This window comes from Chionomys nivalis, chromosome 11 (assembly GCF_950005125.1).
Source record: "Chionomys nivalis chromosome 11, mChiNiv1.1, whole genome shotgun sequence".
NCBI lineage: Eukaryota > Metazoa > Chordata > Mammalia > Rodentia > Cricetidae > Chionomys > Chionomys nivalis.
Genome location: NC_080096.1, coordinates 48,574,800 through 48,599,101, shown reverse-complemented (window position 1 = coordinate 48,599,101; position 24,302 = coordinate 48,574,800). Strand labels below are relative to the sequence as shown.

The 24,302-nt window shown below is 41.3% G+C and overlaps 1 protein-coding gene across 1 annotated transcript in view; it reads left to right on the top strand.

The window, feature by feature from the left end:
• Patj (PATJ crumbs cell polarity complex component) overlaps positions 1-24,302 on the top strand; it is a 313,297-nt gene that overhangs the window by 104,211 nt on the left and 184,784 nt on the right. Inside the window, exons 20-23 of the mRNA XM_057783541.1 lie at positions 123-527; positions 8,883-9,006; positions 16,790-16,964; positions 24,081-24,152. Of these exons, the coding sequence (XP_057639524.1) occupies positions 123-527; positions 8,883-9,006; positions 16,790-16,964; positions 24,081-24,152 (776 nt within the window). The remainder of the gene's footprint in view (positions 1-122; positions 528-8,882; positions 9,007-16,789; positions 16,965-24,080; positions 24,153-24,302) is intronic.

The following is a 24,302-nucleotide window of genomic DNA, read 5'->3' as shown; positions in this document are numbered from 1 at the left end:
TTGATCATGCATTGACTAAGGCACTGTACTGCAGTTAGGTTGACACTTTTTCAGGTTGATGTGTATCATGCAACTTTAAGACAAGTGGAACTTAACTTTTTTTTATAAACTTTTATTTACAGGGATTTAGAGATGAGCCATATCTTGAAGAACTTGTGGATGAACCATTTCTAGATATGGGAAAGTCTTTGCAGTTCCAACAAAAAGAAATGGACACCAGCTCAGAAGCCTGGGAAATGCATGAATTTTTGAGCCCTCCACTGGAGGGAGGGGGTGAGGAAAGAGAGATGCTTGTAGATGAGGAATATGAACTCTATCAAGATCACCTCCGGGCCATGGAGTTACACCCACTACCACACATTCAGGAGGTCAGGCATGCACCTTCCAGGCAGGAACTCCAGGTTGGCACACAGTGGCTGCATGCTAGCCTCTCAGGAGATGAAGCACCCGAGTGTCAAGATCCAGAGTCTGAGCGGAATTTATATTCCCAGGAAATGCAACAGTGCAGCTACAACACTGCAGACGTGGTACGACTTTGCTACTCAGCCTCCATCCCCTCCCTGCTCCAGCCCTCCCTTACTTGTGTTACTTCCATAGATAAAGTAGAAATGAAATGGGTTTTGTAAGCTAGGATGGCTTACAAGATGCACTAAAGAGTGTAGTGAGCACATGAAGTCATCCTATTCACATTACATCATGTCTCTGCAATCTGTGAGCTGTGGCTACCTTGCTGGTTGAGCGGTTTTTCACTGTTCTGTGTGTGTGTGTGTGTGTGTGTGTGTGTGTGACATTTTTCTTCTAATTTCTCAGTTCAGTAAAGAATTCTTTTAATCATTAAGATTTTCTTTGAAATTCCGTTAGGGAAACATGGCTATATGTTTCTTGTGTAGTATATTTGTCAGGGAACATCAAGGGGAAATGAGCTCAATGTGAATTATCGTTTATATCTGTGCTGGCCACAGCATTCTCTGTGCTTGTTTGTGATGCATCAGTAGTGTGTGTCAGTCAGATAGTTACTTTTAGGTTTGTGACTGTGCCTGTTTACAACTTGGCAAGAAGCATTACCTTTTAATAGGTTTATCCTTACTATTATATTAACAGTAAACTTGATTTTTAAATAAAATTATGGTTAATTAGTTGCCTGTTGAATTTTTTTAATGTTTTTTTTTTAAATTTGTTTATTTTTTTTTACCTGAATTAATTTTTAAACAAATGAGAAGAAAGTTACTATAGATGGTGCTTTTATTTTAGTTCGGTTTTAGTTTTATTGTGCGTATAGGTATTTTGCCTGCATGTGTATATGTGCACCATGCCCATGACTGTTACGGGAGAGGCTCGACAGGATGTCAGGTCCCCTGGAACTGGATTTACAGATGCTTGTGAGCTGCCATGTGGACTCTGGGAATTAAACCAGGATCCTCTGCAAGATCAGCAAGTGATCTTAACCACTGAGCCACTTGCCTGCCCTAGAGGGTATCTTTTAAAGGCATGCTGGTATTGTGCTCTCACATAGGCCCCTGCTCCCTGTGCTCAGTCTGATTCCCTTCTGTGTGTTGAGCAAAGCCAGTGGAAACTGGACCTTTTCCTTTGCCTTCCTTGAACATTTTGTCTCTTTCGCTCCTGAAAATCCTATGGGTTCCCCTGCTGGGCAAGGTGCTATCCTAGCTATATTAATGAAGCCTCAAGGATTCCTCACAGCAGAAGGTTCTGAGTAACCTACCAGGGAACAGATGCTTTTAATTTGTAAATGATCTTGGATGTTGGAAGTAGTGACACCACCGAGTTGCCTGGTATACTCCAGTGACAATGGCTTTCTGTCTTTGCCAGCCCTTCCCTGGATCCTAAGTGCTCAGTTTCATTCTGAATATTCATAATACACAAGCATACTAGAATTAGAGATCACTGAACATGTGCACACATTCTTGCTGTGGATGGTTTTTCCCATAAAAAGAAATTTATTTATCTAAATAAAAGACAATTTGAAATATTGGTCCTTTTCAAGACAAAGGAAGAAATATAAAAATAAATATTCAGAATATTTACTCCATACATTTAGTCAAACATCTAAAAGTTGTATTGGGTTAAATTTTTGTACATATGCATCTTTATAATTTCATTCAAAGTATTTCAGTATATATTTAATGCCTGTCTCTGTTCACAACAATCATTTTCAAATAACTCAACACTTTCCCAAGTACATTGTCTTCATTTTTATGCCTATTTGAGATACAGCATTCTTTAATTTATACTTGTTAGTTTTCTTTTGACTGCTGTGATAAAACACACTAATGGAGGTCAGCCTAGAACAGGAAATGTTTGTTTCTGCGTGTATTTCCAGGCCACAGTCCATCAAGGCAGGAACTGAAGCAGAAATACTGCTCATTGATTTGCTCTCTGGCTCATACATAGCCCAGACCATCTGACTGGAAAGCTGAGGGCCTAGATCTTAGGCTTCAAGAGCGAGAGTGCACTGGGAATGGCTCCAGACTTGGAAACCTGAAAGTTCTCCCACAGCAAGGCCACATGTCCTAAACCTATCCACACAGCACTACCGAAAAGGAATCAGATGAATATTCAACCATCTGAGCCTTGGGACGTCCTCATTGAAACCAGCACAGTGCCTGGCTTCTGTCTTGTTTCCCTTCCTAATTCAGTCATTCTTCTTATTATAACCATTTTCTTATATAGAAAGAATAACTTAGACCTCCAGATAAAAATCAGCCTGAAGAACTGGTCCATTTTCACACATAAACTGTTAAGGTTATAGATTAAAATAGCCAAATATGTGTTTATAGTATTTACCCTTAACCATTCATATTTCAAAATCTATAAAATGTTAAGTTTTTACCTCTTCTTACATTGAATTATATGAATTAATGTTAAAGGACACATTAATGAATATTATTTCAGGTCTAATATATTCTGAAAAACTACCACTTAATTTTCTTCAAATTAGTTCATGTTCTCAGTTGGCATTAATTCCCTTCTACGGTGATGGCAGGGTAGGCTTTGGATCTATATTTACTTCTCAGTAGTGATAGATTTTGTAAGGCCTTATTTGCAATATACAAATAATACCCAAGAAATTCAAATGTTGATCTTCCACTACCCATATATTCTTATTTTAGTTAAGAGGTGAATCATCAAATTTTCTGGACTCTCCCCCCAAAAAGCAAATTATGTTAATGTCTATGTTTTGTACCTTTTTGGCATATAGGTTGGTGGCATTAAATACAGTTACACTATTGTGTAGCCACCATCTCTGTCCATCCCAGGACCCCACTAGAAACACTGAGACCACCAAACAATAAGTGCCCTCCCCTTGCTCATCGTTCCCTGGCACTAACTGTAATTCTGTCTTCTGTTTAAGAATTGACTATTACATAGAGTGGTGGTGACACACGCCTTTAATCCCAACACTCGGAAGGCAGAGACAGGTGGATCTCTGTGAATTCGAGGCCAGCTTGGTCTACAGAGCAAATTTCAGGACAGGCTCCAAAGCTACACAGCGAAACTGTGTCACAAACAAACAAAAAAGACAGGAAGTTGTGAACATTATCATTATATGTCTGGCTTGCTTTACTTATCATAAGCTCCTTATGGTTCATTCATGTTGCAGTATATGTCAGACGTCCTCATTAAGGCAGAATAATTTACCCTGCATGTCTCAATAGGAAACCTTCTGCCCCTTTCGGGTTAGACCTAGGAGAATATAAGTTAAAGTGAGAAAAGACATTAACAGAGAACAAGGAAAGGCTTTTGTAGGAAGAACAAATAAATTTGTTTAGGAAAGACAAATGAACTTTTAGGGGACAATCCTGAGATGCAGAAATTTGTGGCAGTATTTATTTCTTTAGGTGTCAGTGGTGCTTATAGACGGAAGTTTCTGTTCCACCCGGTTCCATAGCCATTCAGTCCCAAATAAACATGCAGAGATTTATATTGGTTATAAACTGTTTGTTCAGGCTTATTACTAACTAGTTCTTACAACTTAACCCTTAATTCTTATCTATGTTTAGCTACGTGCCTTGGTACCTTTTCTCAGTGAAGCATTCTCTATTTCTTTTTTATTTTATTTTATTTGCATTGATGTTTGGCCTGCATGAATGTCTGTGTAAGGGTGTTGTAAGCTGCCATGTAGGTGCTGGGAATTGAACCCAGGTCCTCTGGAAGAGCAGCAAGTACTTTTAACTGCTGAGCCGTCTCTCCCGCCCTCAGTAAATTAGTCTCATCTTGCTTCATCTGCATCTTGCTCACAACTAAGTCTCTGCCTTTCCTCTTCCCACAATTCTCCTAGTCTTGTTGCCCCGCCTATACTTCTGCCTGGCTAGTGGCCAATCAGTGTTTTATTAAACCAATATGAGTGGCAAATTTTTACAGTGTACAAGAGCATTATCCCACAGGAGGTGCTACCATCTTCAGGCGTGCATGTGTATTAGGCCTACTGTTATTTCTGGGCATAAACCCAGTTGCCTTGACATGTGACAGCTTATTTCCCACAAGTTACTTCTTGACATCCCCTGCCTTTGACCTTTTTGAGACAGGGTCTTACTGTGTAGACCAGGCTGTCACCAGCCTTGAAATCAACTTACCTCTGGTTCTCAGGTGTTGAGCTCATAGACACCAGCTAGATGAAGCTGTTGCTTTCAGTCATGTGGGGAAAGTTCTAAAGAAGGGATCTTTTTGTATCTTCAAAATATGTGGTATCTTTACCTTAAGGTCATGTTTGTAGCAACTCACAGTTTCTGAGAATGTTCACACATGTGCCACATTTTAGATTTCCACATAGGTATTGGGTATTGAACCCGGGTCCTCTAAAAGCTGTGATGATTTTAGCTACTGAGCCATGAACAGGACCAGGAGGTTGTTCTTGAGTGACAGGATCCTGAGAAAGAGGACAATGAAGGTAATGATAGAAGATAGAGAAGATAAGAAAGTCTGGGACTGGGAGGTCTTTTACAAGCTGTATCTTAGACCAAACTAGTTTTTTACTATTTCTAGGGCAGAGATGGGATAGGAAAAGCAGTGTACAATACAATGGGACTAAGTCAGCAGGAAGCTGATTAAACAGTGTTGCACAAGGGCAGCACAGGGATCTCAGGAGCATTATAAACTAAGCGCACAGCAATCCTGGGACTGATAACCGAAGCCAAATGTGGTAGCTTGGTTGGGTTCTTGGGATCTGAAGCCACAGTCCCCCGAGGCCCTGGCTTCAGGTCATTACCAGCTTTGCCAGTCATATTTTGCTTTTAGAGATGGAGATATGTTTCTTCTGTATACGTAAGAGCCTCATGGAAAGCTTAGGTTAATTATACGTAAGAGCCTCATGGAAAGCTTAGGTTAATCAGTCCAGCCCTCAATAGAGCCACCCTTATTGTTCATGGATAATGTTACTATAAGTATTGGTGTATGAATAAATACCTCTTCAAGTTTTGTTTTCAGTTTTCTTGGGCTGCCAGTCTAAATCACAATTGAAAATTCTCCAAAGGATCCTGGTGTTTGTTTGGGAATAACAGCATTACTGTGGAAGTGTATACAGGTCACAGTGACCAGTAAGCATTTTCAACTACTCCAAGGCAGGTTTTTAAGAGAGAGAAATTGCAATTATAGTCTATTGAATATGGAGTTCGTGGACTTGAAGTCCTAAAGCAGGAGCTGGCCCAGCTTATTAGTGGAAATGCTTAGTAGGCAAGTATTCTGGCAGAAGTGCCCTGCCTGAATTACTGCAGAGTTGACAAATGAAATCTGCATGTTTGTGGGGCATGTAAAGCATTGGTGTGAATGAAGGTGACACTTAGAAATGTGTTGGGAATAGTTGAGCATGGTGGGACATGGGGTATATGAGCCAGGTGCTTGTAATCCCCTCATTTGGGAGATGGAGGTAGTGTGTTAGTTACTGACCTTTTTCCTGGGAGAGGATAGACACCTCTATCTAAGAGGGTTGCTTTGGTTTGTGGTTTCAGAGCAATTTCTACCTATTTATCATAGCAGGGAAGGCACAATGATGAGAACAGTTCTTGGTGGCAGGAATATGTGGGAGAAACTTGTTCAGTGGTGGTGTGAACAGGGAACAGAAAACACAGGCTGGAGCCAGAAGTGGCTGGAGCCCTTGGAGACTCCTCCCTAGTGATCAGCTGCTGTCAGCCAGGGCCTGCCTCCTTAAGGCCTTAATGGTTTGTAAGGACATTTCAGATTTAAAACAGCACTCTGGCTGGCTGTGAGTTCTACATTCTCTTGCCTTAGACCTCTTTGAGTGTTGGAGTGTAGAGCTGAAATTACAGACATGCACCACCAACACCTACCTTATTATGACTTTGATTTGAATCTCATTAATTAGTGGTTAGTAATGTTAAGTGTGTTTTTATGTGTTCATTGACCCAATATGTTCTGTGCAAAAACCTACAATGCAACCATCTGCCCATTTTTTAAAGGTCTTGTTTTTTTTATGTTTGTTTGTTGGGGTTTTTTTGCTTCAGGATTATTTACCAGAATGACAATATATTCATTTTTTTCCTCTGTTTATAAAAAAACCAAGTTCAATTTTCTAAAGATTCAACCATTCGAATTTGCTTTACTGAGGGCTGGAGAGCTAGTTCAGCAGTTAAGGGCACTGGTTGCTCTGCCAGAGGAACCGTGTTCAGTCTCAGTACCTACTAGGCAGGCACCAAGGTGCACAGATCATGCAGGCAAAACACCCAAAGAGATAAAATAAACATAATAAAATTCCAAATCTGCTTTACTGAAATCCAGATTTGGGATGGTTTTTCTTGCTTACCTGTTACCATTAACAGAACTGCCACTGACCGTATGAAATATTGCAAAATGTTTTCCTTTCTTTTTAACTACTGCCTTCCATCTCCTCGTTTCCCTCTCTGAGAAGTGATTGCTCCTTTTATTCCAGTCAGACAGACAATCACACCTTACTTCTTATCACCCCATGTAATATTTGAGTTACCTGGTGTATTGTCAGCTCCACTGGGCTCTGTGTTACCATGATTTGTTTTGTTTGGGAAAGCTGCCAGGAATTAGCCTAGCATTTCATCAGTGTGCCTTCTCTATCACTGAAGTCTGAGTATTATAATTATATAGAAAGTAGATCATTAGAAAATCTAAACTTCTGGCCAGGTGGTGGTGGCACACTCCTTTAATCCCAGCCTTCTGGAGGCAGAGGCAGGCAGATCTCTGTGAGTTTGAGACCAGGAAAGAAAATATAAATAAATTTCCTATTTTTATTTGAACCATCAAAATCTAAAATCTCCAACAATAAAAAACAGTAATACCCTGCATGGTGGTACATTTTTGTAATTCCAACAGTCAAGAGTCGGAGATGGGAATATCACAAATTGAGGTTATCTAGGCTTATAGAACTGGACTCTGAATGCAAAAGGTAAAACCAAGGATGTTTTTTACAAAATGCTATTCACTTAAATTAGTTAAATATATTTATATAGTGAGTATAAACTTTTAATTTATACTCAGAAATTTATGATGATTTATATTCTGTGTCTGTGAGCTTCTATAACAAACATACCATTTACTGAACTGACTTTTTAACATCAGAAATTTATATCTTACCTTCTAGAGGCTGAGAGATCTAAGGCCAATGTGTCAGAACTTCGATGCTTGGGAAGGGCTCGATTTAGGATTTATGAGTAGAAGTTTCTATAAGGAGTCGTCTAGAAATCTTCATTGGGCCTTTTCTTTCAGGTCTCCGATTTCCTTCATAAAGGCTTGGCTTCCATGACCTGATCACCTTGCGGAGGCCTGCCTCCTAGAATCTCTGCTTGGGAACTGTGGGGACAGACAGATCCTGTTTCCAACTGTGCAGAGCCCTGAAGTTAAACTGCATTAAGATAGATCAACAAGAGAAAAGAATACATACTTATATCACAAGTTTATATAGCATGGGAGCCCCATAAGGGAAGAACCAAAGAAGCTATAGAGTCAGTTACTGAGATATAGAGTTGCCAATAAATAATATGTTGTGAAAGTATAATTTATTGTTAGGCGGAGGCTTAAGGTTTCCAATTTTTATGCTTGAAGATGAAAATGTTGCTTTCCCTTTTCCTTCATGGGGAATGTCTTTCACAAGGGGATTCCAATTCTCTCTTCTCGTAAGAAACAGCTGCAAAGTCAAAGCTGTCCTTTTGTACCTGCTGTGTTTCAATTGCCTTCACTTTAAGGTCTGTATCTCACTATTTAACCCCGTTGAGTGTTTTGATTTAACATAGAACTTTGGGGAAGACACAAGTGTTACAGCACTGCAACAGAATATAACTTTGAAAACCTGTAAAAGGTGTGCGCATAAAGGGAAGATGGGAGAGAAGGACACTAAGTCATCAGCAGTGTTTGTCAGTCTTTAAGTTCTGTTTTGGGTCAATCCACATGACAGGCATCTGGTGTGCACGTGCACCTATAATCCAGTTTTTGGAAGGCTGAGATTTCAAGGCCAGGCTGGGCTACTCAGTGAGACCCAATGGATTGGGGCGGGGGGGGGAGGTGAGTACAGCAACCAAACAAACCAAGAGTGCTAGGGAAATAGAGCCAAAGCTGAGAGATAGCAGTGACATTGTGGTGTCCAGGATGCTATATAGGACCAACTGACTTGATTGATGGCCAGGTCTTTTATTTGTCTGCTCTGAAATATGCTCATTTATATCCATTTGTTAATGCTTAAAACCAAAACATACTAAATATCCAGGTGTCTGTGTGTGGGCTCATGCAGTGCTTGCAGCTCCTGTCAGGATAACCCCCCTGGGAAGCGTGGTGTGTGCAGAAACTTGCAGTCCCAGTTTTCCATGCATTGCTGCCTGGTTAGAAGAACATTATGGTGTTCTCATTGCTTCTTATCATGCTTAATTTCTGACTGTCTTTCTTTCAAGATGGAAGAAACATTTGGCCTTGATTCCCAGCAGTCCATACCGTCCTCTGAAGGAAATGGTCAGCGCGGCAGATTTGATGACATGGAGCATCTTCATCCTCTAATAAACAACAGCCTGGATTTAGGTTTGTGGGTCTGTTTCCTATACACAATTAGATTATTTGCAGTCCTTGTGCTTTATATACAATGCATTGTATTGTCAGATTTACATTCATCATGCTGTTTTTAATTTCTTGGAATTAAAACATAATTAAATTGTTTTCTCCTCTTTTCTCCCTCCAATCCCTTCCATGTCCTCATTATGATCTTTGAATTTAGAACTGTTTATCACTTAGTCTGACTCAGAGCAACTTTGGCTGAGATTTCAACTGGATCTTTCCATTTCTGTGTACTGAGAAGGCTGCTTATTCTGTGCCCCATTCTGCTTTGTATCACAGCACAGATTGGAAGGGAGACTACTCCCTTACATGAACTACGTCTCTCCCAATATATGTTAAAGTCTCCGATGCCATTAAGTGGAATTGCTAGCTCATTGGATGGGGCTGTTAAATATTAATAAAGAGGTGAATATTTTAAACATTTATGAAGCATTTTCTTCATCATAAATTATAGTTGTTTCTAGTACATTAATAACTTAGGTTCCATTAAAGAGTTCTGAACGTATTATACCTCTCTTTGCCACTCTAGAATAGCAATTTTTATATACTTTTGAAGCCTCAACTTTAAAAGATTTTTTTTTTTTATTCCTCCAACAGTGAAATACTGGCTGTTGTCAAGCTATTGAGATTATGGTAAGGCTGTTCAGTCCCTACCTCAGGGACTCAGAGCTCTTCAGGATCTGTGCTGCTTTTCACTGTTAGATTTTGCTTTCGGAAAAGCTCTCTGTGTTAACGCTGCACGTATCAGACATGTAAGGGAGACAGTTTGGTGTGAGGTCACAGGTGTGTTCAGGCATCTACAGAATGGAGCTCTGGTGGCAGTTAGAGAAAGCTGTGCTGTGATGATGCTGGTTTGCCCCTGTGAGTGCCCAGAACAGGCAATATGGAACCCTATGATTAGACGAGTCTGTGCAGTTTTTCAGGCTCATAGCTGGGAGAAAATAAAGCTTTATTCTCTCCAACCTATAGGAAATCTACTTTTTAAAGTTCTTCCCATTTCCTTGGTTCTTTGATTAATGATACTTACTTGTTCACAGTGTATGACAAGAGTATACAGACCACACTAGCCTCTTCACTGTTACTATTTTGTAATGTCTTAGCACTGCTTGGAGCTATAGTGTCTATCCTTCCTTCCTTCCTTCCTTCCTTCCTTCCTTCCTTCCTTCCTTCCTTCCTTCCTTCCTTCCTTCCTCCTTCCTTCCTTCCTTCCTTTCCCTCCCTTCGTCTCTCCCTTCCTCCCTGTCTCCATCCTTCCTTCTATCATTTATTACCATTAGATCAAATCTTCCAGCTATATATCTGCGTGACTATGCATGAAAGCAAACTTTCTTCACAGGTTTTGGGTCTTCATTTCAAAGGATCTATACCATTTAATATTTTTGGTGTGTATTAGTTATACATATGGATTATATTATGATATTTCAAACAGATGTGTAATGGATTTTGGTCATATTTACCTCCATTACTCTCTTGTCCCCCTCTCCTGTTGATCCTCATCTTCTTTCCAACTTTTCATTTCTACTTACATGACATTTTTTCCCCCAGTGATTCATTAAAATTCATTAGGTTTTCTTACAGAAACATGGGTGGGCCATTATTTATAGGAACATGGAAAACTCCTCAATGGCTACTAAATTACTGAAGAAAATGGCATTCCCTCTCCTGTAAACAGCTGTCTATAGATTCTCAGAGAAGAGTTGGGGGAACACCATCCAATTTTGCAAGGTGCTAGGTAGTTGTTCTTGAGAATATCATTTGGGACTGTTGTTAAAGTTATGTATCGTGACGTGCCCTTGCTCAGAAACCATTCATAAGCACATACATCAGGGAGTGCTGTGACAGGCATGACTGGATTGATGCTCACCATACTGGGCTAAAAAGATATTGATGTGAGCTGACACAGCAGCATGTGTACTAAGTTGATCCCATTCATTTTTGTATTTTTCTCTTGAGAACTTTACTCAGCAAATAACAGGCCCTGTTTAAATACCAGGCTCCTTTGTACTAAACTGGTAATCTGCTGGTAGCTTTTTCAAGCCCCATTTTCTTCAGTTGTAAAGTCAGATTAGATCTGAGAGGCTCTGAGCCCCATTCAGATTTTTATTCAATTGTGCACTCTATCAGTAACAAATGATTTCAGATTTATAGGACAGTTAATTTTAAAATCATGTGTTGATAGCCTATGTGTATTGGGCTATTCATGATCCTGTGGTTAATCCAAAATAGTGACTTTAGGCTTTGGATGTGACTCAGTGGTAATAGAGCACATAATCATCTCATCACCATCATAAACAGAAACAACAGCAAAAGCATACCAATAAAATGTTGTTTTATAGCATACTCACATTCTCCATGGAGTGTGAAAGCAAACTTGTAAACGAACATAATTCATAATGAAAGGCAAGAAGATGAATTCTAAATGAGGAATACAGTCAGTGTATCAGTGTTCCAAGACTCCAGGGAGGAAACAGCTCCATCTCCATCGTGCCGCCCACTCCAGAGGGGTTTCTGTTCTCTGTGTCCATTTCCAGGCCAGTCTCTTGCTGTAAGCTGAGTTTCTGAGGGGTGAGGCTTGTCGCTGACTCTGCTACCACAGTGTGCACAGAAATAGTATCTGTCAAATGAGAAGGCAGCATGGTACTCATGTGTAATTGTTCAACACATCACCTTACGTGTTTTTCTTGCTGAGTTATGCAGCCACCTGCTTCCTTTGCTCAAGCTCTTCTTGCTTTTTCTTCATACCATTCTGTTCTTGCACTCGCCAAGTATAAAGGTTTGGAAAAATTTCCCATTCCTTTTCTATAAGCATTAACTTCTAGGGACCTTTTTTAACTTCCTTGATTTTATAACCTTTGTGCCCATTATAGCCATTGACTAACAGTTGTATAGGCCTCCAGGACATGATCAGTTTTGTGGGCGGGTGGGTGCTCTGAGCACATGGTGAAGAGCTCTGTAAAGTATGTGACAGGCACTGTACGAGGTGAGGAGTGGGCTTTTGTGTACCAGCGAAAGGCAAGTGAGGCACAGTGGGCAGATGGCCTGGGGTACCAGGCTTGAGAAGCTGTGACTGACTGGGACTCTGACTTGCACAGCAGAGCAGCGATGGTGGGAAATTGCTTGCAAGTGGAGCCTTTGCTATACTTACAGCCGCTGCCTGGGGTTCTGCTCCACCTCTGCTTTCCCACCCATTCAGTTGAGGTGCACAGGCGATTAGAGCTGTCGGGCATCACTTTGACTACCACACAGAAATGAGGTCCCAACAGTTGGCAGTGAAGGTGTCTGGGGATGGGAAAGGCAACTGAGCCTGATAGTTCTAGTCACTCCCTCTCTGCTGCATTGCCACTTTATCAGACCTCCTTTGTAGTCTCTGGACAAGGTCAAAAGCAATAGGAGTGGTCGTTTACTAAAGAGGTTGTTCAAGGTGAAGTGTGGCTGATGTTCGCAGGAAGAGATGGTGCAGAGCCTATGATTGACAGGTCAGTTCTGCTTTTCTGGTAAGTCAAGCCTCTGAAACACGATAGAGACAGATTCAAGGAAGACAATTGGAGTAAAATTCCTCATGCTCTTACAAACATGAGGTCAGCCTGACTGAGAGTTTATATTGGGTCCCTAGATGTACTGTAGTGATGAATAAACTGATGTTAATGTGGGTGAAGGCCTCTAAACAGACCACAGCTCCTCAGTCTGCCTTGTTATTCTTTTGTCAAGCAAACAAAAAGAGAATATGGGTGACGTTTTGGACTGTCTTACACAATTCAGGAAGGGGAGGTCCCTATGTTGGATTCTGGTACAGATAAAGCAATTCTGAGAGTCCAGAATAAAAGCATCCATTAAATAAAAGAAATCAGGAGGCTGAGGCACAGGCACAGTGGTAGATCACTTGCATAGCCTGCCTGAGGACTAGGGTTTGACAAGTAAAAATATGGAGAAGAGTTGGAAACGGTTTGGACCCTAGCCCGACAGCCTAGTTCAGGATGGGAGAGAGGTTTCATATCTGTTCCCTGTTGTCTTTGTAAGAACTCTGCAGCATAATGACGATAGAGGGGCCCACAAGACAGACCAGGGCATGCAGGGGCACAATAGGAGGGGCGGCGGGGCAGGCGGGGCAGGCAGGGCAGGCAGGGCAAGTGCATCTACTGAAGAAGCTTCAGTTGCAGTCTTCTTTCAGTTGTATTTTGGTTTCAAAGCTTTCCTCTTTCGGCTCCCATACTGTTTGACCTGTTTCTGAGCAGCGGTACTTTTAGTTTTAGTGACAAATTAAAATACTCTTTGAGATCCATCCTTTTCAAATCAAGTCACTTCCTCATATAGTCTCCTGTACCTAGCACACATGGAGCCCTGAATAATGGCCCTAACACTCTCTTAGTTCCTGGCTATTTGTCTGAAGGCACCATGACTTCCTATACTGTAAATTGCTTGGTTTTCTTTCTGAGAACTTAAGCCTTCTGAGTACCAGTTCAGCCGCTCATTCCACCTCTCCCCACTAGAATGTTAGCTCCGTGCAGCAGGAGCTTCTTAGTTTTGTTCACTTGGTTGTTTCTTCATCAGTTTCTGACAAGTAATAGATACTCCACATGAGTGAATATTTGAGAGTCACACCTGCCTGAATTTGAAGCTCACAACCACTTGTAACTCCTTCTCATATTTTGTACAATGGCAAGTAAAACACATTGAGTCTTTTTAAAAATTATGTCTTGCTTAACTTCTGAAAGAAATGTTTTAGGAAGGTATACAAATCAATTAACTTTAACAATTTTTTTCACATTTATTTGTGTACGTGCACACTCATGCTTGTTCATGGGGAGTCAGAGGCGGTACTCTCCTTCTGTCATGTCACACAGGTTCCAGGGATTGAACTCAGGTTGCAAGGCTTGGTGTCAAGCATCATCCCACTGACCATGGCCCCTAATAATAATCTTGATGAAAATCTGTATCATATTTCATATCACTTAGATAAGTGCTGCATTATTTATTGTTGTGCAACTCTATGAAGTAGCATTTCATCTCCTTACATATGTGTGAGCTTTCAACAAACACTTCATAATTTACAGCATTTTACATTTTCTTCAAGAATACAGTTACAAAGAAGAGTGTCATAGAGGGAGATTGCTTCAATCAATGGTTCATGGGTCCCATGGGGGCTGTCCCCACTGGCTTTAAGGAAAGTTCCTGGCACAGCAAAGTCAGGCTCCTCCCTGGAACAGCAAAATTCCCCACAGCTGAACCTTGCTAGGTTTCCCATCACCTGCTTCACTCTGCACAGAACTGTTCATAGTCAGCTCTTCAACCATGCTGCTTTTCTGTCTGTAATTACTCTCCTCTCTGAAAAGTAGGCCAGGTGACCTCAAACTATGTAACTGAGAATTACTGTGAACTTCTCATCTTCCTGCCTCTCCTTCCTGAGTGCTGGATTGTTGGGGTATACCCCACAGCTGGCTCATGTGGTGCTAGGGATCAAAGCCAGGGCTTCACACTTGCCAAGCAGTCCATTCTACCAACTGAACCACATCCCAAGCCCCACACGGAATCTGCCTCCTGCTGGAGTCCAAATCTGTTACTCTCCCCTTACCAACATGGCTCAAGGTTGTGGGTCCTTCTAAATAGAAGTCAGAATTACAGAGAAGAGCCTGGGGCTGAGGAGGTAGTGTGGAGGGTAAAGTGCTTGCTCCACGAGTGTGAGGATCAAGGTTCTGATCCTCAGAACCTTGTGAAAGCAGATAGGTGTGACAGCCCCCTTTAATTCCAGTGCTTAGCAGTCAAAGACAGTGAGTCCTTGGGGACTCTGTAGCCAGACTAACTGTAAAAGTGAGCTCTAGGTTCAGAAAGAGACCCAGACTCTGCAAGGTAGAGTGGTCAAGAAAAACCGCATCAAACTCAGATACATGAACACATAAGCACATTCGCACGTGTGAACATGCATACATGAATGCTGACTACACAAATTCACGTGCAAAATAAACAGTGTAAGTGATAGTAAAGGAAGGACACATGTGCACACACAGCAGCAGCAAGATGGTTAATTGGATGAAAGCACTTGCTATTTCATCCTGAAAACTTGAGTTTAATTGCCAAAACTCAAGTGAAAAACCAGATGCATTGGCATGCCTTTCTAATCCCAGTGTTCCTGTGATGAGGTGGAGGCAAGAGAGGAAAATTGTTTGGAAGCTCATGCAGCAGCAGGAACACGAGGCCTTCCACAAGATGAAGTAAAGAACCCACTCCTGAAAGTTGTCCTCTGACTGCCACATGCACACTGTCCCCCCAACACACATAATACGTTTTAAAAATTAAGAATAACTAAAAGTGGGTATATGGCTAAGTGGTTAAGAGTGCTTGCTACTCTTACAGAGGACCAAAGTTGTCTCTCAGCACTCACCACAAATGGGTCACTTATAACCACCTATAACTCTAGCTCCAGGGACTCGAATGGCATCTAGCCTCTGTGGGCACACATATTCTCCCTTATACACATAATGTAAAAAAGCAAAATCTTTTCAGGGCATGGTGGGGCATACTTTTAATCCCAAGATTTGGGAAGCAGAGATAGACAGGTCTTTGTGAGTCTGAGGTTACCCTGGGCTACATAGTGAGACACTATCTCAAAAAAAAAAAAACGACAAAAAAAAAAAAGGAATAACGTAAGGAACTGGGGAGATGGGAGAGAAAGCATGCTTTGCAAGCATAAGAGCCTGAGTTAAAATCTCCAAAATCTTTGTAAAAAGCTAGGCATATGAGTTTGTAATCTCAGCATGGAGAGATGAGATGGGCTGATCTGAGCACTCTCTGACTGGCCTGATGAAGCCGTGAGCTTCCAGTTCTGTGAGAACCCCTGTCACAAGACGGCAAGGCTGAAAGCGGTAGAGGAAGATAGCCAATGTCGTGTTCTGCCTTCCCAAATGCGCACCCGAGGACTCATCGGTGCACCTGTGCATTCCCTCGCCCACACTCATAAGTGAATTAAAGTAAGAATAAGAGCTTGACCTAAAAGAGGGAAACATTTAAACAAATTATGGCAATGTGTGCTGTAGTGAACAGGTATATAGATTGGGCCAGCAAGATGGCTTGGCAGAGAAGGCACTTGCCCCAAAGTCCAATGACCTAAGAAAATCAAGCCCTGAAGGTTTTTTTCTGACCTACACATGCACTGTGGCATGTGTGCATCCCCCTTGCACATACATGCACAGACTAATCTTAACAAAATCCTTAACCTGAATTTGCCCTTTCATAAAATATAGTTAATAATGGCTTTCTTAAGATTATCTGTAAAAATAGAATGAGTCAACAGAAAAAATAAATTCTGAAGTTTCTAAACTAAGCCTTTCGAATTGTAATTCTTACTTAGTTGTTTTCCCATGGGGTCATAACGAATGCCAGAGGACCCATGACCAGAATAGCCTAGGGTGAGAAAGGAAAGCTTTGCAGTAAGATTAAAAAACATAAGAGAGTTTTTTTGTGTGTGCTGTTTTGTTTTGTTTTTTGTTTTATTAATAAAGTGATGCTATTGATGAAGTACCTAGTTTTGTTCATTTGTTTGTTTTCCCACAAGGCACACTGGAAATGTAACCTTTCTCGGTTCAGCACCTTCCTTGCTTCATTTTTCAGTGGTGCTTTCTGCCCTGGGCATTAAGGCTTTCCCTTATGTACTTTAATGTCATCCATCTCCTAGCTGAGAGGGTCATACCTACATTGAGCGTCCTTAAAAGTGCATTGAATGACTGTGTGCTGATTTCCCATCATCTGTATTCTTCAGGCATGATGATTCCAAGCGATGCCCAAAGTCTTGACATGCTTGTCGATCTTCCAGCTGCTACCCAAAGAAGGGAGCAAGAAGATTTGCCTTTGTACCGACTCCCCAGTGCCCGGGTTGTCTCCAGGCCTTCATCATACATGGGAACGGTGTCTTCAAGATATGCGAGTGCTGCATGGTATATCATTTTTCTTCTTCCTTTAAAAAGCTGTTATTAAGTAATGCAGAGTAGTATATTCACTATTAACTACCATTAAGTTGTCATGTGAGGTAATATGTTTCATCGTTTCATTTTCTCACATATGTGACTTTGCCCTTTATTCTCATTTTCTACCCTGCAGACCCTCCCCTGCATTCCCTGCCCCCTATGGCTAGTTCCTGGTTTGGCTTTTGTTTACAAAAATATGCATGATTAATGTAACATGTAGAAAATACAAAGGGATCTTATGACTAAATTTGTATTAGAAAATTACTATTAAAACTTTCCTTAGTTCTTGAAATTAGGTCACAAATAGAATTTTATATTTTTATTCACAAAATGGATTCCATACAAGCCAGCAAGTGGTCTTGAGGACAAAAGGATGTGCAGACTCTCAAGCATCAGAGAATCTGCAGGGAGTAGTGTCTAATGACAATTTATAAGACTCATGGTTCTGGAGCAGAAAGCTAAATAGCAGGATATAATTCTTTGACCAGATAAAGCCCTATAAACAGGTTGGCAGGAAAGTTATCAGGTTAGTTGGGAACATGTTGCAATATCCCTAAATCCACAAAGTGGATTGGATCTTTCAATCTGGGATTAATGTGTGTTCTGTCATGTCATTGAGAACATGGTCAAGTATAGATGAAGCTCCCAGATTTGAAGGATCATCCAGGGAAACTCAAGTAATGAGAAGAATGTGAGCCACACGGGGTGTTCTAGGCCTGGCTGGAGAGAGGAAGGAGAGGTAGGGGAGGAAAGAAAAGGTGTAGGGAAGTTGAAAGGCCAAAGGGAAGCAAAGAGAAATATTTCCACGGGGCTCCATAAGCACAGGGCAACTTTGTCTGTGTTTTCTTGTTGTTGTTTTGGTGCTGGTTGCAAATCAAACAGTGAATTGAGCATGGAATAGACAGGTCAGAAGTTGGACATGGCAGAAACTGGGTAATGTTAAGAATCCCAGCCATGCAATAAGGCTAGTAAAATGCATAGTGCCCAGATAATTCAAGACAAAGAGGGTGTATCCACACATGCGCACACTCCCCACACTTACTTATATTTTATTATGTATGATGATATCCATGTATGTATATACGTATAAATGCAGATGCAGGGCAGCACACAGAAGGAAACACAAGGATAAATCAGCAATAGTTATTTTTTCCTAGAAACATACCTTAGAGTGGAAGGGCTGAGCACATAATTTATGACTTTTTATGTGGTCTAATCACATGTCAGTGAATTGCCTTTGGTTGTTTAGTTTATCTTGTACTTAGTGTTGCTAGTTGAATTTGGTAGAAGTGGAGTCTTTTCTCTAAACTGGAGTTGGTTAACTGAAGAAATAGAAGAGATCTAAACACAGGTCAAGCCTGTTTCTTTTGCACATAGTAGGTGTGCATTGCTTAGTTGTCCCTGCCTCACACAGGGAAGATGCACTCTGCTACACATGGCCTTTCCTTAAGTGAGCACTGAGGCAGGCAGAGGCAGAGGCAGGCATAGACATTTAGACTGAAAGCTCACCTTTATTTCAGGAGACCAGTCTTATATTTCAATGTTGGCTTTGGGTTTACTGTCAAAGATTTGGAAAGTGTTTAAATTTCAGCAGATTTCAGAGGAGCTCCTGTGAACTGTATTTCCTCTCTTTTCCTAATATGAAAAGGAAAGGCATGGGCATGAGGCTCACAGGTAAATATTTTCTCCACTGGTGAACCTTTTTTCAGGAAGGTGGTCTTGATACTAAATGGCCTAAATGGCATTTTAAAGTTTCTTCCTGTTATTAATTTTGGGTATGACTCTGCAGAGATCTGTCTGTGCTGCCATGTGCTGAAGCCAAGGCTCTAGTAGCTGTGATGTTCTGTGCACTTCACCTTAATTGTAGCTTCTTACCTTCGGAGTAGAACTTCTATCAAGAGGTTGTATACATCTCAAATGTGGAAATGTCTTAAGCCAGGACATTCCTGGGGACAGGGATACTGCAGAGGGGACCCAGATAAACTTATCCTAATTTTCTTCTCATTTTCTAAGGTCACCTGGGAACCCATCTTTAGAACTAATCTGGCGTTAGCCTTTCTACCATTATCTGATACTTAAAGACATATAGGTATCCACAGCGTGTGGATGGTGCCAATGGTCAGACTAATGGGTCCACAGTGCTATAGGTGTCATTTATGTCTTCCTTCTCTTGCTTTATGATTATGTGATACTGAGAGGGTTTCCCTTCAGCCTTGTTTCCTCGCTGTAAAGTAGGTAGTTCTACAGGATAAATAAAAATGTGTGTGAAGATGTATAATCAACTGTCAGTGAAGCTGGAGAAAATACATAAATAGGTTGGTGCAGTGCCATTATCTAAAGGAGCTGGTGATGGAAATGGCAATATATTGATTGTTTCATGGCCTCAGGAACCTTGCTGGATTTAAAAAAATATTCGAGTGTAGCATTTCTTTGTTGTTGTTTTAAAATAATGATAGGATCAAATCATAGTAAATTAAACAAGGTTTCAGAGCCTCAAGATTAACTTGAGGTGGAAGATCTGCATTTGGAATTTAAAAGAAAATGAATAAATACTAATGAGAATCTGAACAAAGGTACCCTTACTTTCTGCTGCCAGGAAAGGGAGCTAGTCCAGCCATTGTGGAGATTGGGTTTGCAACTTCTTTAAAAAAAAGATCTATCACATGATTTCCACCACTGCCAGTCTTAGGTGTTTGCACAGTGGACTCTCAGCCAGCACATGGGAGACTCTTGCACTCCCATGTCTACTGCAGCATTGTTCCGAGTAGCTAAATTATAGAATTAGCCTCACTGCCCAGCAGCAGAAGCCAATGAGAAAAATGTGGTGAATACATACAGTGGAATTCTTATCAACCCCAGAAATAGTGAGGTTATGTAATCAGCAGGATGTGACCTGCCCGGCTGAAAAAAGTACTGAGCCGTGTGGCTAACATAAATAAGAACAATGAAGCCGGGCGGTGGTGGCGCACGCCTTTAATCCCAGCACTCGGGAGGCAGAGGCAGGCAGATCTCTGTGAGTTCGAGACCAGCCTGGTCTACAAGAGCTAGTTCCAGGACAGACTCCAAAACCACAGAGAAACCCTGTCTCGAAAAACCAAATAAATAAATAAATAAATAAATAAATAAATAAATAAGAACACTGGGTTAATATAAGCTACAAGAGTTAACAAGAAGCCTGAGCTAATGGGCCAATCAGTTTATAATTAATGCAGATTCTCTGTGTGATTTTTCTCTGGGACTAAACAGCTGGGGGACCAGGTGGGACAGAAACCCCAATGAGCCCAGCCCTCATGTTACAGAGTTCTATATTTAGAACAGATTCAAGATGCTACCTGAGATGATCAAGACTCACAGGATACTCCAGTCAGGACTTGATCATAATTCAAAATTTTCTTTAGGTCCCCATAAGATTATCAGCACCCCCAGCCAGCTGGAAGTAGCCTGGAATACTATGCCCACATTCCCCAAAAATAGACTATGGATATTTTCCTTTGTTAAAAAAAAAAAAAAAAAAGAGGGGGGGGAGTGGTATGGGAGAATTGGCTGTATTCTGTCAATCATATTTTAAATAAATGCTGATTGGCCAGGCAGGAAGTATAGGCGGGTCAACCAGATAGGAAGTAGAGGCGGGGCAATGAGAACAGGAGAATGCTGAGAAGGAGGAAGCCCATTCCTCCCCATTCCTGCTCAGACCACTGAAGAAGCAGGATGTGACTTGACCCTCTGAAAAAGGTACTGAGCCATGTGGCTAACATAGATAAGAACAATGGGTTAATATAAGCTACAAGAGTTAACAAGAAGCCTGAGTGTAGTGATGAACTGCGGGCCGCTCCCACATGGTTAGCTTTACACCCGAAATAACAACACACAAATTGTATTCTTTTAAACACTGATTGGCCCATTAGCTCTAGCCTCTTACTGGCTAACTCTCACATCTTGATTAACCCATTTCTATTAATGTGTGTAGCACCATGAGATGGTGGCTTACCAGGAAAGATTCAGCATGTCTGACCCAGCGGCTGGCTCCATGCATCTGACCTCACTTCCCTTCTTCCCAGCATTCTGTTCTGTCTACTCCACCCACCTATGTTCTGACCTATCAGGCCAAGCAGTTTCTTTATTAATTAACCAATGAAAACAACAGATAGATAGATGACCCTCCTCCATCACCTGAGCTAGTGGGCCAATCAGTTTATAATTAATACAGACTCTCTGTGTGATTTTCTCTGGGACTAAATGGCTGGGGGACCGGGTGGGGCAGAAACCCCAACAAACAGACCCTCATGTTATAGTAATCGGCAGGAAACTGGAAGCAACCTGAGTTATTAACTGAATAACCAGGAAAACAGTTAATGTATATTTTCTCTTTTATATAGTTCCTGGATTTTATTTTGATATATAAAATCACGTATCTATCTATCATTTGAAAGTAGAAGTCTAGCATGGATCACCCTCCAAAGGGGAAATAGATGGGAGTAGTGGGGTATAGAGGGGAGAGGATAGGAGATGAGAAAATGAGGGAACAGGAATCCACAAAGATGACCCCAGCTAAGACTCCTAGCAATAATGGAGAGGGTGCCAGAAGTGGCCTTCTTTTTAATCAGATTGGTGACAACCCTAATTGTCACCATAGAACCTGCATTCAGTAACTGATGGAAACAGATGTGGAGATCTACAGCCAAGTACTGGGCTGAGCTCCTGGAGTCCAGTTGAAGAGAGGGAGGAGGGATTATGTGAGCAAGGAGGGGTCAAGATCATGATGGGAAAACCCACAGAGACAGCTGACCTGAATTCATGGTACCTCACGGACTCTGGACTGACAGCTGGGGAGCCTACATGGGACCAAACTAGGCCCTCTGCATGTGGGTGACAGTTTGTGTTTGGTCTGTTTGTGGGGCCCTTGACAGAGAGACCAGGATTTATCCCTGGTGTATGAACTAGCTTTATGGACCCGGACACCTTGCTCAGCCTTGATGTGTGTGTGTGGTGGGGGCTTGTTCCTGTCAACTTGATGTGGCAGTCTTTATTGACTCCCCATGGGAGGCCTTATGCTTTCTGGGGAGTAGTTAGGGGGTAGGGTGATGGGAGGAGGGAGGAAGAGGGAACTGTAGTAGGTGTGTAAAATGAAAAGGCAATAAAAGAAAGTAGAAGTCTAATTGTGTAGAGAAACAAATGGAACTAACTGGAGTAGGTAAGAAAGGGCAGAGTAGGGAATATGCTCAACTTATAATATACACTTTCATGAAGATATCAGCAGATAGCACAGTACCTTACATGTCAAATATATGTAATGAAAATTTTTTAAATGGGAAATACATTGACAAGTTGGCCCAGCAGGTAAAAGGCACTTGCCAAACTAAAGACTTGAAGCCAATACTAGGACCCACTTGGCGGAAAGAGAGACTCAAGTCCCACAACTTGTCCCCTGACCCCCATACACGCCTCGGGGGAAACACCCATTCATCTAGACAGCCTCTTCAACAAAGGTACTGGGAACTGAGTGAAACTCAATCCCTATTTCACCTTGCACCAAAATCTATTACTGTATCAAAAGCCATGATATAAAAGTAGAAAGTCTAAAACTACTCAGTAAAAACATTGGCAGGACTCTTCCAGGTGTGTGTAGGTAAGGACTTTCTGAAAAGGGCCCTGGTGGCATAGGTGAAACCTTAAGAATTCACAAATGATACTGCATGAAATTAAAAATCTGCACAGATGAGGAAGCATTCAGCAGAGAGAAGAGGCAGTTCCAGGATGGCAGGTAGCTTTTCCAGCTATTTGTCATACAGGAATCTTGAGTCTATAAAGAACTCCAAAAATTATATTCCTCCAAAAGCATTTGATCATTAAATAGGCTAATAGATTGACTATGTATTTCTCAATGGAAGAGATAAGGTTGTTCAATAAGCACTTGAAAATATATTCGTCAATATTCTTTACCATGATGAAATTTCAAAGTAAAATTACATTGAGTGTCTATCTCATTCAGTCAGCGTATCTGTCATGAAGAAAACCACAATGCTGGTAAGGCTGTGGGAAAGGAGGAACCTTGTGCTCCGTGGTGGGGCTTTAATCTGGTCCAGCAACTGTGGAAATCAGTATGGAGGTTCCAGAAAAACGAATATGTTGCAGCTAGTGTATATGTTGTATGTTCTGAGTCAGCATGCCACAGAGACGCTTCCACATCCATGTTCATTGCTGCACTATTCATGGCAGCTAATTTATAGAGCTAGCCTGAATGTCCAATAAGAGTGGAACTGGTAAGGGAAATGTGATACCAACACACAAGGGATTTTGTTCAGCTGTAAAGAATGAAATGACATTTGCAGGAAAATAGATGCACTAGAGATTGCTGTGCAATGTGAAATAAGCTAGACTCAAAGATGAGTATTGCATGTTTTCTCTCTCACATGGAGCTGAAGTTTAGATTGATACATTTGGCTACACTTGATTGTGTGCATGTGACACACAGAGATCAAACTAGGAGGGTTACTGCGAAGGGAGGTAGAGATCCACAGGGAGAAAAGGGGACACAGAACAGAGTGCACATGAGATGAAAGTAGCTGGGGGAGCGGTGTGTGTGTAGGACCACTAGGAAGGTACTAGGGAGCGTGACAGGGAGGTAAATAAGAGCGGAGCGTGTGGCGTGTGTGGCACATGTCTGACATGTACGCAGTGTCACTGTGAAATCCATTACTATGTATGGTAACTAGGGAGGTTGAGGCAAGAAGATCGATGCATCTTCACTGCCAGCTGGATTACAAAGTGAGACTATATAATGACAGAAAGCTGTTATATATTGATGACATTGCAAATGTGAAATTGTACAAATTAAAGGCAATCTTTTTTGAAAAGAGCTTCATGTTTCACACGGTTTTAATCATCGTGTGATGTCCTGGAACTATGGGGAGGGTGTTGCTATGCTGACTATTAAAGCAATGAATGTTTGCTTTGTCTGTTTATTGATGTGAATACTTTAAAAGGATTAAAAATTAATTCATTACCTATAGATCATGGAATTTTGGAACTTCCAAGAACTTTTAAGAATAAGAATGTGTCTTATAAGTGCTGTGTTTCCCCTTACAGTGAGTTACCCGAGAGAGAGGAAGGTGAAGGGGAGGAAACACCGAACTTCAGCCACTGGGGTCCACCAAGAATGTGAGTGTATGCCATTACTGTCCTCAGTGCAAGCACACCCTTGTTCTTTTTTCCATTTTTTTTTTTTTTTTTTTTATTCTCCTGCTTTGTCTTATGTCAACTTGACACAAGCTAGTGGTCATTGGAAAGGAGGGAACCTCAGTTAGGAAA